The following is an 18,449-nucleotide window of genomic DNA, read 5'->3' as shown; positions in this document are numbered from 1 at the left end:
CCTCCGGCGATCCGTAGGATGCCGCCCTTCGACCCGCGGCGGCGGCGTGAGGGGCCGGGCGGCCATCTTGTGCGGGCGGGCGGCGGCGGGGCCCGGGCCGGCCATGTCCTCGTTCTCGGAGTCGGCGCTGGAGAAGAAGCTGTCGGAGCTCAGTAACTCGCAGCAGAGTGTGCAGACACTGTCGCTGTGGCTCATCCACCACCGCAAGCACGCGGCGCCCATCGTCTCCGTGTGGCACCGGGAGCTCCGCAAAGGTACGCGCGGCCCGGGCCTCGGGAGGGGCCGTGCACCGGGCTCCGGGCCTCGGGAGGGGCCGTGCACCGGGCTCCGGGCCCCGGGAGGGGCCGTGCACCGGGCTCCGGGCCTCGGGAGGGGCCGTGCACCGGGCTCCGGGCCTCGGGAGGGGCCGTGCACCGGGCTCCGGGCCCGGCCTGCGGCCGCTGTGACTGCTCCTTGGGGTTGGTGTAATGAGGCCGGGGTGGGAGCGCTGGGTCCGCAGCACCGGACGGGCTGTGGGGCAGAGCTGAACCGACCCCCGCGGTGCTCGGTGCGCAGCCGTGTTTGCTTCTGTGGGGCATGTTTGGGTTCGTGTTCTCCGTTGTAGAGCTGCACTGAGGGATCCGAGGTAAGCAAAGCAAACCATGGTGTGAGGCCTCTCACACCCGTGTAGCAGCATCGCCCGGGAGCAGTTTGTGCTTTATCCCTCGCAGATTCACTTAACTAAAGTTAACCGCTGGTAACTTCTCGGTCTGTCCGCTGAGCAGGAGGTGCTTGGTGCCCATGTTGGTGCCGGTGCCCAGGCGCAGGCAGCAGCGTTACTGCCTGGAGCAGGGGATGCTGTAGGGAGTCCTGGAGCAGCCCCTGTGCAATCGCCAATCGTTACAGTTCCAGCGCATTAAATACACCGCAGAGAGAGCTGAGCAAGGCCTGCAGTGCAAACGGGCCTTTTGTTCTCTGCCTCATGTGTGCTGCACTCCGGAGAGCAGCATCTCCCACCGGTCCTGGCCACGGCAGCACAAACTGTGGTGCCAGCGTGGGGAAAGCGATGGGATATGGAGGAAGTGTCACATTGCCTTGACCCAGTGTTGCCTGGAGCGTCGTTGGGTGTCTACAACAGCTTCCCCTACAGTTTCACTCTGCTCTGAATCAAGTGGTTCTGTTCTGAGGTTTTCCCTTGAAGTTGGTTAATGAAAAAGCAAGCCTATTGTTCTGTGAATTTGCTGGTGGGTTGCAGCATCTTGTTTTAATCGTGTGTGAAAGTGACTTCTTACATGGCTTTCTTCAAAGAAAAACCCAGCAGAAATAAGGGGAACGAGAACCACTTGTTCAGGGCCTGGGATGTGCCTGAGCAATGTGGAAATAGTTAGAACTTTGTTTTTAGACTGAAAAGCTTTCAGCAACTTTGTTTAAACCATGTTAATGGGTCTGGGTGAAAGAGTGGAAAACAAATGCAAACTCTCTCACTTCCCTTCCTCTCACTTCCCCTCTCCCTTCTTTTTGTTCTGTTTCCCAGCAAAATCCAGCAGGAAACTCACGTTCCTCTACTTGGCCAACGATGTCATCCAGAACAGTAAGAGGAAAGGCCCTGAATTTACCCGGGAATTCGAGTCTGTTCTCGTGGATGCTTTTTCTCACGTTGCCAGGTGTGTTGCTGGGTTATGTGTTTCTTCATCTGTTTTCTCTAGAGACGTGTGTTCCTGTTAATGGAAGTTGAATTCAGTTGGAGTTTGGTGTCCTGGTGCTGTTTCGGTCTCAGGGATGCTGGTGCTCTCTGTGCAGTGGAGGTTGGATCCTCACTGCTCTGTGGCCAGGAACTGTTTACTGTTAATATTCCTCCTGGGGCAAACCCTGGTGTGACTCAGCCCCTCACAGCTTCCCTGTATGCAGCTCCCTGTGCTTTGTTAGCACAGGCTCTTGCAGGTCTGCTGTGGGCACTGACACTGAGTACTTGCAGGTGTGTGTTAAAGCCACATAGTGAATGGCTCTCCCCATTGTCAGGAGCTGGTGTTTTGGGTTCTCCTCAGTCACCTGGGTCGAGCAGTTTCTCTTTTGAGTTGTCTGCTCATCAGCCTCGTCATTAGAGGAAGGAAGAAGTTGATGCCTAAAAGGGAAGCATTGCTGCAGCTTCAATCCTGTCAGAAATGGACTGTGCTGTAGCTAAGATTGTCTCTAAATGGCACAATAATTCCCATTATCACAGCTAAACAGTTCTGTGTTGGAGTGTTTAGTGGCTGCTTTCTGGGTGAGTGTGCTGTATGGCTGTATTTATGTGCCTAATGATCCAAACAACCTGCTTTTAATTGGGATGTTAGTGACTGAAACAACTGTTTAAAGTTAATACTCTGCATTGTAAACGTGTCAACTTGGGGGTGGTTTATAACTCTCCCTGCGAATTCTGACTGATGGTGAGTTCTTCCTTCAACACTTTCCCTGCCCTTACTCTGGGGGTGAATGTGGGGCACTTGCAGGCAGTCTTTGGTTCCAGTGAAAGGGGAAAATTGGCCACAAATGTGTTTTGCACAGTTTGTCCTGGACAGTATGAGAGATTCTCTCCAAACATGCAGCTAGTGCAGCGGATGCAGCTGCTGGGTTAGAAGATGCTCTCTTAAAACATAAGGAATGTTTCTGAGTTGAATCATAATTATTTTCTAATCTTTGAACAGAGAAGCAGATGAGGGCTGCAAAAAGCCCCTGGAACGATTGCTTAATATCTGGCAGGAGAGGAGTGTGTATGGCAGTGAGTTCATTCAGCAGCTGAAGCTCTCGATGGAAGACTCCAATAGCCCCCAGACTAAAGGTAAATGTTGCTTTTCTTGTGTGCTTTGGTTTTACACTGGTGCATGTTTCAGTGGATATTCTGTGAGGAATGGAGCTCAGGGCTCCTACAGCTGAGCTGCTCATGGGGAATTCTCAGGATTGGCTTCAGAGGAGGCTGATTCTCCTCAAACCTGCAGTTCCAGTCTGCAGATGTTTCCTTGTGACTTGTGGGTGGCAGTAAGTTGAACTGAAGGTTATGTCTGCTGCTGCTCCTGCAGCCACACTGCTCCAGGGCTGCACTTTGGTGTGAGCACAGGTGAGTGGGATGCAGGGAACTGCTGCGTCCTCCTCGAGAGCTGAAAGTGTCCCACTGCCTCTGAGAGCGGTCAGCTGGGTCATTATAATGGGTTATTCAGTATTGTTGGGGTTTTCATTCTCATCCTGGTTTATTTTGCATAGTTACTGTATTTTATTATGTTTCTTCAAGGACCTTTTAGTAACTGAAGGCTGGAATATATATGCCCAGGAGCTGCGCTGGTTGTTTTTCTTATACCAGCTGATGTCAGCTGGGGAAGACAAGAGCTTTGCATTGTTTAACATCATTATAAATTGTGGTTGGAACCTTATTGCTGCATGAGACAGATGTGAGGAACTGAGCAGAAGCTTCTTGCTCAGTACTCTGCTTTTATACAGCTGTGGCAGATCCTGCCTCTTGCCTGAAAGGGTTTAACTGGTCAGACTGTAGTGAAGGGGGGGGATAAATGAGTAACCTATGGCAGGGTCACTGAAAATCGAGTGTTTTGGTCAAGGGGATATTTGGCTACTCTGTAGCTGAAGGAGTGTCAGCAGTGTTTTCAGGTTAGCTGAAATCAGGTTGCTGCTTTGACCACCTTTTGCTGTGCTCCCCATGGAGGTGTGGTATACTGAAAGTTAGCTCAAGCATCCGTGAAGTGCCCTTGGGCTGTTCTGAGGTTGTGAAAGAGGCAGATGTGTCTACTGGAGATGCTAATTAATACAGAATGAATATGAAAATGAGCATTAATATGAGACATGCATGTGAAGACAGACACCTGTGGCTGCAGCTCTGTGGGTTTTCACATGCTGCTTCAAGCAGAGTTACTGCTGAGGCCTTCAGGTTAAGCTGGAGACCAGCTGAGCTGCCCAGTGGGTTGTCTGCTCTCTCTCAGCACAGAGGAGGTCTCTGTTCCGAGAGGTGGCAGGGGATGGTGCAAGTTGTACTTGCCTACACCTTATAGCTGGTGTTGAGGTTTCCCTGTGGCCTGGGTGCAGTGTGTAGGAGGCTCTTGTCATGAAAGGGCAGGATTTACATGCCTGAATTCCTGTTGAACTGAGTAACTGGAGATTTGAAACTGTTAATTCAAGGTATGGAGGTAAGAGTTTCAGAAGTGTTTTAAGGTGTAATCTAAAGAAATGATACTGTGTGTCCAAGCAGCAGGCAGGGATTTGTGGGGGATTGGCAGCCTCCCCTTGCTCTGTCCCCTCCTCCCTTTGGCATCAACCGGTCCTGCTACTGTTACCTTTGCAACTTAAAAACATGTACACAGAATCAAACTGTTCTGGGGGTAACAGACCTCTCCCTGTGGAAACAGAATAAACACAAATGTTTCAAGAACTGCCTGTGCAGGACTTCCCTTGATGAGAAACTTTGTTCTTGTCAGGGTAATAGGAGGGACTGATGTGGTATTTCGGGCATGAGGGAACAGCTCAGGCCTTTCCATGAGTGTGACTGTTGCTGCCTCCTTGTCAGTTCATTGTGCATATGGCAAAATCAACCTTTATTGTTGTTTTGCATGTGAGTGTTTGGAATACAATGCCAACATTAGAGGCCACCTGTGCTCATCCCTCTCTGTGGAGAGCTTAACCATCAGAGCATCTGCTACCACGGTTTTGAAGCAGAGGTGGTTGAGGTGGGTAGATCCAGCATCCACATGAGTTGCACATGTGTGTCCTTAGTTACAGAGGAGAAGAAGTCTCTGAAACGGACTTTTCAGCAAATACAGGAGGAGGAAGATGATGATTATCCCGGGAGCTACTCACCCCAAGACCCCAGTGCTGGGCCACTGCTGGTATGTGGACGGGTTTTGAGTGGGAGCAGTTCCCAAAGCCACCTCCTGTGGTGCAGCCACAAGGTGGGGCTGCCAACAAGGGCAATGCTCATGGGAGGTTCAGCTGGGGTTGAAGTCCGTGGGAAACAGATTCTTCTTCATGTTGAAGTCTGGGGCTGCTCTGGGTGCTTCCAGGAGGCTGAAGTGAGCTCTGGGTCACTGCCAGTGAGGAGCCCCAGAGGACTGCTGGGAGATCAGACTGTGTTAAATTCCTTGCCAGATCAGTGTGTGATCTCAAACCCAGCGTTTTACCAGGGCTCAAACTTGATTATTTTTTGCAGGACATCTCTTTCCATGAGCTATTAAAAAGCCCAACTGTTAATAGAATAGGAAAAGCAGTTCTGAGGAATTTGGTTTGAGGCTGATGTGAGTGGTGTGGGAAGAATCAGAATTAAATAGAGGGTCATTCTGACCCTGCTTGAGACTAAAAAAAAGCATATGTTAAACCTTTGTGTATTTGAACAGGCTGAGAAAGCACACCATCCATCTGGTAACTAAACACTGGAAAATGACAATAAATAACAGTTGTCAAAGAAATAAGTGAGGAGGTTTGTTGTTTTTACCTTCACAGGCCTCCCAGCTTATGGTTTCTCTGGATGATGAGCATTGTCTTTGTTCCTGTTGGAAACCATCAGCAGTTTGCAAAGAAGCAGTAAATGTTCACTATGAACTTCCAGAGTTTTTAGCTAAAAAATAGTTGCCCTTTTTTTCCCCTGTGTTTTTATTAGTTTCAAACTATTGAGATCTGGTTTAAACATCAGTGAGGGTGTTTGCAGGGCTGGGGGACCTATTTCAAGGACAAAGCACTCCTTTCTCCTGCTCAGGGAGTCTCTTTCTCCCTTGTTTTGTTTTCTGAGCAGGGAGGAGATGTGGTGAGTCAGGAGCTCCTCCTTAGGTTGTGCTCATCCACATCCTTCTGATTTAAGCCAGGTTATGATGTTCCATGGCAGGTGACCAGGTACTAAATGCTGAATCTTCTGACCATGGAAACCTGACACAGTTTGATACAAGTTTGGGTTGGTTTTGCTGTGTCAGGACGTGCCTTTGGGGCAGAACAAAATAGTGACGTAGCTCCTGCTAATCTGAGAGAGAGCATCAGGGGTGCTCAGCTGAGAGCTGGTGTGTGGCCGAGTACTTCAGCTTTGACTGCAGTGACCACTTCTCTTCATTGAAATGAGAAGTTTCCCACTGCAGAGCCTTAAAAATGATGTTCCTACTGGAATCCCACTTAAGTCCCTAAGCACTGGGTTATTGTGAGCTTGGGGAATACTCCCTGTGTTTGGAAGCAACAGTTTCAAAGTTACGTGAAGCAAATATTCCAAAGTGCTTGCTCTCGGAGGTGGGTGACCTTGGATGCAGTGACCACATCCCAGGGAGCGCTTTTAGTGGCTCCTGGTTTTCATGTTGGCCAACTTGTCTCCTAGACTGAGGACTTGATCAAAGCCCTGCAAGACCTGGAAAACGCAGCGTCAGGAGATGCCACCGTGCGGCAGAAAATTGCTTCCCTGCCTCAGGAAGTTCAGGATGTTTCGTTACTGGAGAAAATAACAGGTATGAAGCTGGCAGGTGAATGAATTTGGGTGCAATAACTTAGAAATCAGAGTGTTTTTCTGTTTATACAAGGAGCTGTCACTTGTTCACTCCTTTATTATATACTCTTGCAGCGTCCAGCTGTGCAGACCCCTGTGCAGTTCATGTTTGCTTGTACTGATGCATCAGGAGCTACTCAGAGAAAAGAGGAATCTCAAAGTGCACACCATGATTAAATGTGAAACCCACCTGGTGTGTTCAGCCGAAAGTACAGCCTGATGGTTTAGTGTAATTAACCTCTTCAGAGGGGCTGACTTCATAGATTTGATTCCCCCCTCATGCCCCATTAGTGACATCTCTGCAAGGATAAATGCAGTCAGTCGGGTTGGTGTCTGCAACCACTGCTCTTGAGCCATTGGTGCTGCCTTTTTCCTGTATATCCCCTGTGAGAACTCCTGTTTTCCTGTCAAGCCCACAGTGTGTATGTGACCAAGATGCTGCTGTGCGTGTGGCAGTGTCCAAGCCAGGAGGTTTCACACTGTAACTGCTCTGAAACTTGTGCCCACAGACAAGGAGGCTGCCGAGCGCCTCTCCAAGACGGTGGACGAGGCCTGCCTGCTGCTGGCTGAGTACAACGGCCGCCTGGCTGCCGAGCTGGAGGACCGGCGCCAGCTCGCCCGCATGCTCATCGAGTACACCCAGAACCAGAAGGATGTCCTCACGGAGAAGGAGAAGAAGCTGGAAGTGAGTAACAATGGCACCAGTGCCAAGAGGGCGACTGTCCCGCTTTACTCCTGATCTGGGTATTTCAAGCTATTTCAGTTCTGGGTGTTATCTTTCCATATGGAGTGAAACAGGGCTAAGATATGCGTGAAACAAATCTGGAGAAGACAAATCTGTTCTGACATTCAGTCTAGTAGACTCAATTCAGTTGGACATGGAAGGTTCAGAGCTCCATTCTTGTTAAAGAAAGAAAGGCTTATCTGTCTTTCAGTTTCTTCAGACTCACCCTATCCTTTTTATGAAATCCCCATTTAAAAAAAAAAATTAACCTCCCTTTGCCATAATTATCTTTTTATTATTATTGCTTGTTTTGTTGGTGGATGCCCCTCATCTGCTTTCCCAGCCCCTATTTGGTAAGGGGGTGGAGTTCAAACAAGAACTTCTGGTATCTATCCTTTAACAGCCACTCGTGCAGCTTGGAGTGTGAGCTGCTGCTGGGGACAGGCTCTGGAAGGAGCCTGTGCTGTGGCAGGCACAGGCTGTTTGCTGCCATGACAAACCTTATCCTCTGGCAGCCCTGCAGCATGTGCTGGGGCAGATTTCATTCTGAGTGTTTTCCTCCCTGTGTGTGTTTATGCTGGAGTTCCTCAGTGTCTTGTGACTGTGAACATGCTGCTTTTCCAGAGCTGGGTTTTCCAAATGTGCCAGGCAGGTCCTGACTCAGCATTCAGGATTGGAATGGGTACTTGGTAACTCTCTCTGATGGTGTAGCCTGAATTTCCTCAGGCGGAGTGTCTGTGTAACAACTGAGTCATTAAAGGCACTTTCAGACATGGGTATGGAAGATGCTATGAACCCAAACCCTGTTTGGCACCTGGTTTGTGAGAGAATATAGTGGAAGTGTTAGGTCATGGGTTTTCCCCTTGCTGAAAGGAGGACACATGTCTAGTAGAAACACGAGTATATGGATAAATCTATAAATGGCAGACCTATTGCTGTTTACTCTTTCAAGAAGGCAGGGATAGGCAGCAGAGTGCTGCAGAGCAGTGCTTGAAAAGCCCAGAACAAGCCATAAATTTGAGTCAGTTTGAGAGTGTGAAATTGAGACATTCATCATGACAATGCTGAAATAAAATTTCTAATGCACTTGCTGAAATGTTATGACAGTTGTGTTGGGCTGTGATTTGGAAAATGTCCTTTTGGGAAGGAATGTTACTTGAAAATTGTAACTGCAGCAGACACAGGAATGTCATCCTGAAAAGGCTGAGCTACAGCAGGAATAATCCTGCTGATGGCAGCAGGACAGGCTGCTGGCCCACTGTTTAGTGTGAACAAGTGTTTTACTAGGCTGAAAACTAAAGAATGATCTGATTAGCTATCTGGATCTCATTAAATACCAGTTTAGGTTGGATTTTGTCATGCTGCCAAACCAAGGTGGCCTTAGTGCTGTAGAAATCTCATATGAGTCACAGGAAGTGCCACTTTCCTGCTTGACATGAAGCACAATTCATATTCCTGTCAAATCCCAGCTGAGGGCTGCTGCCTGGTGAAGGCATTGCCTTGTTCTTGGGCTGTAGAGGGTTAATAAATGGAGGAAGATGTGGGTTGCAGATGTGACAGGCTCTATCTGCTCATCAGATTTGTTTACATCTTTGATGTGCTGGCAGCACATACTGTTATTGATGAGCCTGGTTTGTCCTTTGTAGTGCTGAAAAGTATTTTATGAGAAGGAGCTGGAATTCTGGTGGCAATTAAGAACGTTTACAAACCAAACCATTTACTCAGGCGAAAGCTGAAATAAGAAAACAGCTTAAGCCAATGTAATCATACACATCTCCTCAGCGTGTGCTTTGCTCTCTCGAGGGATCTCTTCCAGAATCTCTGCTGCTTCTGACTATGAGTTTTTCTCTTGTGCCGTAAGTTCCCTGGCTCTCAGCTGAGGTGGCATTTCAAGGTGGAAGGCAGTTTGTTCACTTGGCTGTCCTAGTCCAGCCAAGGCTCTGCTTGGGGAGAGGGGTGTCTGTCAGTAACTGGCTCAGGGCTTTAGTTAAGATATGAAAATGTCTCATTTGGAAATCCCTGAATATTTCTTGTACTTTATTTACTCACAAAGCAAAGTCTTTCACTGTGATAACAATGGAAGTAGCTAATCCGTGTCTTTTGAAAAGCAGCTTTTGCAGTCTAAAGAGCTACAGTTGCTTCCTAATCCTGTTAATACTGTCCCTTGACACAGCAGATTCTCAGAACATACATAAACTCAGTCTCTTGTGTGTCTGGTGGGATAATACTCAAACCCCAGGACACAGAGGAAAAAAGCTCTTTAGTTGAGGGGATGCTGCTGAGAAAGGTGCTGTTGGGCAAGGAGCTACACTGCAGCATGGATACAGATGGGGGTGTGTAAGGATTGAAACAGCATAGTGCTGGGAAGCCCTGGAAATCTGAAGGGAGAGAGGTGGCACAGGGCCTGAAGATCAGGACATGGACAAACTGCTTTTAGGGTAGCAATGGAAAACGTAGTAATTGGGACTACTTTATCACTACTTTATTGTGTGGAAGCTGTACCTGAAATGACCAGTAATGATAGGAAATCTGGGGAGAGTTATTTTCATCTAATGGGGAGAACAGGGGAAAAGTAAAATAGAGAGGAATGTACTTTTGGAGTTGTTTGGATTTGCAGTTAGTTCTGGTGAGTTCTTCCCCATGTCCTCCCAGTACCTTCTGGATCTGCCTTTGTAAAAGGTGATGTGAGGAACATACTGCAGCATGTACAGTTTGTTCTGTGTAGTGCATTGTGTCAGGGGTGTGTGTACACAGCTGTGTTGTGTGTATGCATATGGATGCAGACATGGAGAACATGCTGTATCCAAGATCCAGGTTAGGGGAAATGTTCTTGATTGTTGACTGCTCCTGACAGGTTGTGACTTGAATCCTGCTGGGAGCTGTGGGGCCTTCACATCTTGGGGCTTTTTAATATTCATGGCTTCAAGGCACCTTTAAGAAGGTGTTAAAACTGTGCCCATAGGAACTTGCAGTGCCTCTTTGGCAGTGCCTCTCTGCAGCCTGAGGTGCAGTCTCACTGAGCTGCCTTTTCTGGGCCCTGCACATCTTCTTGAAATATGATGTAGTTCAGGGGGTTAATGTGCAATTTATTGCTGTGCTGCTTCCACTGCTTCAGCTTTTGCTGCATGTCACTGCTGGATGCCTCTGTGGCTGCAGCTTTCCTCTCAAGAATTCATGAGCTCTGGTGTGTTCATTTCAGTGGTTTAGGCAGGGATCAAGAGGTGAAGTTTTAGTTTCTCTGCCAGGAAAGGAGACTGATGGTGTTTCTCATGTGTGTGGGTAGCTGGAGGGAGCTGTGGGAGCCAGGCAGTGGTTCATGCACTCACTGAGAGGGTCGTGACTTTCTGCTTTACAAAGCTTCTCATTTTTGGTAATTGTTTCCCAACACTCTTTGCATTGGTCATTTCTTGTAAGTACACTGTCAGTGGGACATTCTTATTTAACATGTGTTAGGAGTATGTTTGAGAAGTACTTCAGGCTAAGAGGCAAGCAGCAAAAGCTGAGGGGTACCCAAGCAAGCTGCTGTAGTAGAGCTGTGTGCTTCATGGTTTTAAATAGGAATTTTATATGAGCACATATCCCTCTTTGCTCTCAACTTCACTCTCTTCACTTCCCATCTCTGACCCTCTGGGGTGTTTTCCCTGACTTGTGAGGTCTTTCCCTTTCATACACCCGGCTCAAGCAGCAGCAGAGCAGACGGACTGGCTGCTCTTCCTCTTCGCTTTCTAGATCCTCATTAACACCCAGCCAGCTGGTTTTCAGTTGATGCAGTTCCTGTGATGACTTCTGACACGTTACTGCCTGACCTGGCACAGGAATGGGAGTGTCCAGGGCACATTCTAAGCTAAAATAAGATGAAGCCTGTGCTGTGTAACTGGCCAAGGTGAACCAGGTTGTGTGGAAGGAATTCCCTGTTGTGTCCATTAGTCAGTTTTACAAGGTTCAAACAAAGCTTCCTGTGAATGAAACACTGTCAGGTTCATTCAGTGGGGTTTAATTCTGATTTTGCATTTGTTTCGAGGACTCAAGATCTGTCACTTGGCTGCTGTGGGTGTAGGATGCTGCATATGGGAAGAGAATGTTGATTAGCAAAAGCATTCATGTGGCACAGCGCCAGAGTATTTCTGTATCATCCTCAAACTCCTGCTTACAGCAAAGATCTCATTATTTTGTCTAATAGAAGCGAATAGCATCCAAGTACTATTAATCTTAATGAAAGCCTACCTTCAGCAGGGCCATCAGCTGGAGATAGGGCACAGACAGGACCATGGGAGGCAGTGGCTGCTTTCAAGTACACTTCATATTCTTTCAGCTTTATAGAGCAGAGGGGCCTTAAGAAGGGATCTGCAAGATACAGTTTTAGAGCATGTCATGGGCTACGTGAAGAGCATAGATTCCCATGAAATCTGCTTCCAGAGTCCGTGGTGGCAGAATGTGGCCACAGCTGGAAAAAGCAAAGCTCCTGAGCCTGGGAGAGGGTTATGTATGTCTGCTTCTGCCTGTTCCAGGAGCAGCTGAGGTGTGTTACTGAGCAGTGCAGATGGCAAATACAAGTGAAGGGGCCTTGCACCTCATACAAAGGTTGCACCTCCTGGTAGGTGCTGCTTCTGTGTTGCAGCAGGACTTCAGGATTCCTTACTGGTAGGAGCAGCTGCCCAGCAGCGTTGGGTGCTCTCCAGGCTCTGCCCTCATGCCCATGTTCAGACCCTTCCCTTGGTGGATGCTGTGTGGTGGGGCTCCAGCTTGGACAGCGCTGCCTGGCCTGGCTCTGGCTGTTGGGCTCTGGTGTCCTCAACAGCTCTGCCACAAATCACACAAGGTTTTGATAGCAGAGCAGATGGAAAACGTTAAGCATGCCGAGCAGTCTGTGTTGTGTATCCAGGCTGTCCAGCAAGAGCTCATCTCTTCTAGGAAATCTTGGTTCCTGGATTACTCCCTTAGAACATCGTTCCCATTCCTGAATTCAGGGATGTTTTTCTGAGCCAGAGGCTTTAGTGGTTTGGGGGTTGTTGCTCCATTTACAGTTCTTCTGCAGCAAAACTAATCTGCAGCTACTCACTTCTGACACTGGCATTCTTGAGGAGGTGCTGCCCTTTCTTTCCTGGCTTGATATCCATCACTCCCTGACAGTCCTGAACTACAGCTTTTTAATTTACTGCTTCTTTTAAGACAGTTTTCTGGTGTCTCGGATCCAGCCTCTTCCACCTCCTCTCTGTGAGCGTTTGGGATGCACTAATACAGTAACTGGTTTTGCTGTCTCTGTCCCACGTGTGCAGGAGCTGGTGCTCTGCTCTTGCCCTGGCCCACATGGAACAGAACACTCCTGTTACCAGCCCACTTTTTCCCCTCCACTGGCTTCCCCATTCCCCTGGAAGGTGCTGGAATTCAGCACTGCCCTGGCTTGCCTCTTTACCTGCTTTCACCCTCTATTCATGCTTAAAACTCTGGGGGGATTTCCTGGTTTTGTTCTGTCTTCATAATGTGACTTTCTTGACTTGTCTCCCTGTTTAAGTATTTCCCAGAATGGCATGGCCAGGGATGTCAGGCCTTGTTAGTTTGATCCTAGTTTTGTCTTTCACTAAATCAAATCCTCACAGTCCTAAATGAAGGGATGCACCTTCCCCTGAGCTGGTGGTGTTGTTGCCCTCCTCCAGCCTCAGAACAGTGCCCTTGGGTTTACAGAGCTGGTAGAGCTTTGTTTGAACTTGGCCATATCCTGTGCACATTAGGGAAGTGTTTGTTATGGTGGCGAGTTGGCTCACGGAGCCTCATAAAAGGATTTCAGTTCGAAACAGGCAATTACAGAACATCCTTACTTGGTGCCAGCAGGATTTTATGGCCTATTTCTGTAGCTGTTGTGGGTATGGGAGTTGTGGTGTAGGGGTATGTGAGTTATGGTGTAGGGGTATGTGAGTTGTGGTGTAGGGGTATGTGAGTTGTGGTGTAGGGGTATGTGAGTTATGGTGTAGGGGTATGCGAGTTATGGTGTAGGGGTATGTGAGTTATGGTGTAGGGGTATGTGAGTTATGGTGTAGGGGTATGCGAGTTGTGGAAGCTGCCTGTGCTCTCACTGTTCAAAGTCCTGAAACACAGCGAGTGTAAACTCCTTGCTTGTAACCCCACAGGAACTGCTGCGCTTTGATATTTGGGGAAGGTGAAGAGACTTTTCCGTCACTGAGAAGGTCAGAAAGGCTGGATTAAAGCTGTAAACGCTTCAGAAAGATGTTGTGATTAAATGTGTGCCTTGTTGTGTTTGATCTTCAAAGATAAACTCCTCTTTTTGTCAAGTAATTAAGAAATGAAAAGTGAGTGAATATTACAGCAGATTCTATAGAAGCCCCTTTTGTATGTGATTTTAAAGCTCATTCTTTCCTGCATTCTGGAGCTGCCATGGAAAATAGGCCATGGGTAAAGATGGGAGCATTCCAAAAGACGTGATGTGATACTGGGGTTTTATTACTTAAACAGCTGTCTTTTAATTAAAACCTGGCTTTTGAGACTGTTTCAAAGTTTGTGATTCTAAACATTTATGTAAGTTACCTAAAAATCAATCTTTAATGGAGCTTCTGCATTGGGTAACATGGATCTGCTCTGCAATGGCCTTAACCAGGACTCGCCAAGGTCCAATTCATTCTTTCAGTTTCAGGGTCCAGACTCTTCCTCTGTCTTCCCATTACAAACCACTAGTCACTGTTAGCTGTGTCTCTTGGATCACAGAGGTTTCTGAAGCTGCATGAGTGTTTCTTGCTGGGTTTTTAATGCTCAATCCAGGCCTCATTTGTGGAAAAGCCTCTGGAAGTTTCCTCTTCAGGGGTTCCTGCTTTTCCCTCTGTAACAAAATCCTGAAAACTTTGGTCTCTGCATTTTGCTTGGTTTCAGTCCAGTGTGGATGAGTCTGGTTTACATGCAGTGATCCTGTGTGTGTTTCAGTGTTTGCGGATGTGCCAGTGGCATGGTAAGCTGCTGGGGTTGCTGATGTGAGTTGTCCAACAGCTTGTGGAGGAGACCCCATTTCACAACCAAGCTTGGGCTTGATTTCATGACCTGAAAGGGAAAACTGGGTTATTTAAATAGTCAAAATTGATCAGGCTTGACATAAAAAGAGTATTTTAGCAGCATGGATGACAGGGTGTGTGGTCATGCCTATGGCTGCTCCGAGAGCTAATGCCCCACCACCTTCCCTTGGAATCCTCACCTGGAAAATACTCATGGCTTAGCTAGAAGCACTGTTAATGGACCTGTGCTCAATCTCCATTATTCTCTTGTCTCTCTCTCTCAGGAATATAAACAGAAGCTTGCTCGGGTAACCCAGGTCCGCAAGGAGCTGAAATCCCACATCCAGAGCCTTCCCGATCTGTCACTGCTGCCCAATGTCACGGGGGGGCTGGCACCTCTGCCGTCTGCTGGTGACCTCTTCTCAACAGACTAGAACAAACCGTGTCCCAGTTCCCAGTATTACCAGCAGAAGTGAGAAGACTGGTGGAGACTGGAGCTCCGGCCCGCCAGGATCTCCAGTGGGAAGGAACCTGCAGACCCTGCTTTGCCCCTTGGCTGCTCGTGCTCCCCTGGCTCACATTGAGGGGAGAGCGAAGAGCGAGGCTTTGTGAGCTCCACAGCGAGTGGGGACAGTCCCATCTAGGCAAACTTTTCTCCTGTTTTTCCATACTCTTTAGTTGCTGTTTGCTCTTAGCAGTCGTTACCCCACAAAAGTCGTGTGAATCATGTACATACCTACCTGGGATGTTTCCAGAGGAAGGCTGACCCATCACACTGCTCCTCTGTAGAAGCATCCTGTTGTTTCTGGAGGAGTCTGCCCTGTTTGCACTGGGTTTGAGCCTGGAGCAGGAGTGGCTGATGGGCTGCCAGGGCCGGGTGCGTGTGCCGCACTGCAGGACGAGGCAGCTGCTGCTGAGCAGTGGTACAGAGCAATGTTATTGTTGAGCCTGCAGTTCCTCCGTGTTGTGGCACTGAGGGGAAGATCCTTCCTGTTTGGCTTGTACAGAAATTGAAACTCAGCACAGGCAACAACAATGAGCAGCTTTCCTTTGTGATTAGGGATAGCTTCAGAACTTACCCATCTGAGCAGCACAGAGCTGGGTGGTGCCTCGGTGAGAGGGGAAGGAAGGTCTGTTCTGGCTGCCCTACATTTATACCACATTTTTCCTCTTCATTACATGAAATGTGATGCTCCCAAAGCTTTGGTTTAACGACTGGAGAGGCTGGAAGGGTGTATTGCAGCTGCTGATGGCCCTGTGACCAGCACCTTCATTGACTCGTGGAATGGCTGCGTTGAAAATACTATTCTCTTAGTTCTCTCCATAGCTTCAGTGAAGTTGTTTGATGCCCAGAAGTTAAATGTGGTATAAATATTTATTTATATAGAACATAGGCCCATATATATGCACATACCCTGTATGCACATGTACCATGTCCCTGCGTGTAGATATTAGAAGGATGTACTTAAAGGATGTACTTAATTTTGTGTCACAGAGTATCGTGGGTTGAGTTTTATAATCAGGAGAAGTAAAAACAAAAAGACAAAAAAAGGAGAAAAGTCAAATTTAAAACACTTAATTCCATTCTGCTGATGGCTTCGTGCGGTGCCTGGCGTTCCAGTCCAGTTTGTGGTAGGTCTGACAAGCTGGACTCTGATCACTGAAAACCATTCCAATCTGGATAACCATTCTGTTCCAGTCTGGGTAACGCTTCTGTTGCAGTTTAGCATCTCTCACTAGGAAACCTGTATGAAACCTTTTCAGTTTCTGGCAACGCTGGACCTGGGAGTGCAGGTTTGGTGGCAGAGGCTGAGGTGAGGCTGTGTCTGTGCCTCCCTGTCAAGGAGGGGAGAGGAGCCCTGTGGAAATGCACAGCTGGTGCTGCATCCTCCTCAGTTTCACAGGTTGTTTGTAGCCTGCTCAGTGCTCAGTTAAATGGGTACTGCAGCGTTTACTGGTCATGAAGCTGTTCAGAAGCTCTCATCCTTTCCCTCCTGACCCTTCCTTTGTCCTTGTTTGAGTCCTCGCCCCCCACGGCCAGCCCAGAAACATGGTTTTTCTCTTCAGTTTACAGGGACTCTTTCAGTGGCAGGACTGTTCCCTCGGTGAGTCCGTGTGATTGTGCAGCCCCATGGCCCAAGGTGATGTAGGTAAAGCACAGCTTGTCCTCTGCTCTTGCCAAAAAGGAGGAGACAAACCCCAAACCTTGTGAGCCCAACCCAGCGCCTGCTGCCAGGGCTACCCCAGAGCTGATTGAACCAAGTACTTCAGGTGTTGATGGAACGTGTGTCACTGAGGACACCAAACAATGAGACAGGCAGAGGCGCTGGCTCCTTCCTGGGCAGCTCTGTGGGAGTTGGCTTTCAATAGAGATGCTTGGATTCCTTTCCCCCAGTACATGTGTGTGGTTTATTTTGCTTAATTTAAATGAAGTCTCGTGAGTTTTGTTTTCCTCTTTGGGCAGAGGGCCTCTGGTGAGCTGGTGGCAGCCGCGAGGTTGAACAGATCCCCCCAAGCTGTGTCTTGTTTTTGTTTTATAACAAAAGCTTCAATCTGTATATGAACCGATGTAGGAATTAATTTAGACATATAGGCTGCCTGTGGTGGCAGCAGTATATTCTCAGCTGTCTCATAGATATCTATTTTTGAATAAAGAGGGTGTCCTTGACGAGTGCTGCTTTGACTTTTTGTGCCCTGCAGGCATTGCTCGGGGTTTGCCCTTGGATCTGGGGTTGGTTGGAGACAGGGAGGATGCCTGGAGCTGCCGTGGACAGTCCCATCGCCAGCGGAGTAGCTGCTGTGTTCATACATAATGAATTGGGGTTATATGGGGGCCATGTGGATAATGACTCCTGGGGAGAGTACAGAAGCCAAGCTGAGCAGGCTGCTGGAGGGCAGCAGGAGCTGCACAGTTGTTTCTTCACTTGTGTGTTCGCTGCCGTTAGCAGCTTTACCAAAGGCTGCTCAGATGGATCAGTGCAGGCGCAGCTATCACATCCTGAGGTTAGGGCCTCATCTCTTCCTGGCCCACTGACCAGAAGCTGCCCCTTCTGCTGTGGGTGCCTGGCTGCCTCTCACCGCTCCCCTCCTGGTCCCTGTGTGTGAGTCCAGCCCCAGGAGGATGGGGACCTGGGGGCAGCAGAGCCAGGACTGAGCCCAGCGGCTGCACTGGTTCCTCTGGGGCTGTGTGAGGGTCTGGGCAGGCTGCTGGAGCTGTAACTGCTGCATGGCCATGCTGAGAGGTGCATCTCTGTGGTGTCTCCTGGGGTCCTGGAAGAGAGGGATGGCTTCCATGGGAGCCCTGCCAGCTGGGGGTTATGGTGTGCTTTGTCTCCTGGTGCCTCAGGTGTCCCCTTGGTTCAGGGGGTGTAAAATGTCTATGTTGGAGCTGTGCAGAGGAGATGGGATGGCAGATTCCCACTGCCTCCTGCTCGCTTGTGCTCTGAGCTATGGGAGTTCGTTCCAGTCTCAATCCATCACAGACGGTAAGTTAAAGGTCCTCAAGTCTGAAATGAGCTCACGGTGACTTCCTGGGGTCAGCATCTCCAGCGAGCTCAGGGGTGTTAAGAACCTGTCCCTGCCACAGGAACCCATCACCTTGGCCCTTGGGCTGATGCTGGATGGGGAATTCTCCCATGCAGTGGGTGCTGTAAACGTTTGATTTGTAGTTTATCTCTGGTAGAGCAGAAGTGTCAGCCTGAAGGAGGTGGTGCTGGGCAGCCCTGGGCACTGCTGGATGTGTGCAGGGGAGATGGCCCTGTGGAGGTGCCTGTTCTGTAGGACTGCTCACACTGCTCTCACAGGCATCAGAGGATGATGGAGGTGTGTGAGGCAGACACCTGCCTCACATGGACATGTTAGAGGGGTGCTGAGTAATTCATTATGCTCTGCAAACAGTGTGGAAGGATGCTGAATAATGGGGAGAAGCCAGCCCCAGAGAGCCAGAGCGTGGTGCCAGCCTGCAGCGGCTGCACTGGGAGGCTGCCAGCAGCCGGTTCCTCACTGGGCAGCCTAGTGCTGAGCTCAGATGGATGGGAGCGACTTCAGAAATAGCTGTGCTGATGTTTATTATAGCAGGGCCCAGCTTGGAGCCGCAGAGCTCAGGGTTATTTTGAAGCAGGCCTGGAGCAGTGTGAGCCTGGCTCAGCAGAGCTGGTGATGGATGCTCTGCACCGTGGGGCTGTGCAGCATGGCCCCTGCTGGGGCTGTGCTCTTAACTCCTTCGGGCCTCGCTGCTCCTCGGGGCTCTCTGTGCACT

The 18,449-nt window shown here is 48.9% G+C and overlaps 1 protein-coding gene across 1 annotated transcript; it reads left to right on the top strand.

Moving 5' to 3' along the window:
- On the top strand, positions 1-16,859 carry RPRD1B (regulation of nuclear pre-mRNA domain containing 1B). The gene is made up of 7 exons (XM_034067177.1): positions 1-254; positions 1,514-1,643; positions 2,664-2,797; positions 4,732-4,844; positions 6,308-6,434; positions 6,982-7,157; positions 14,476-16,859. The coding sequence occupies exons 1-7, from the start codon at positions 104-106 to the stop codon at positions 14,623-14,625; spliced, it is 981 nt and encodes a 326-aa protein (XP_033923068.1). The 5' UTR covers positions 1-103; the 3' UTR covers positions 14,626-16,859.
- Positions 16,860-18,449: the final 1,590 nt, after the last annotated feature.

The sequence above is a fragment of the Melopsittacus undulatus genome, chromosome 10 (genome assembly GCF_012275295.1).
Source record: "Melopsittacus undulatus isolate bMelUnd1 chromosome 10, bMelUnd1.mat.Z, whole genome shotgun sequence".
In the NCBI taxonomy this organism is placed as follows: Eukaryota; Metazoa; Chordata; class Aves; order Psittaciformes; family Psittaculidae; genus Melopsittacus; species Melopsittacus undulatus.
The sequence above is the reverse complement of the archived record's forward strand: the minus strand, read 5'-3'. Positions and strand labels throughout refer to the sequence as shown.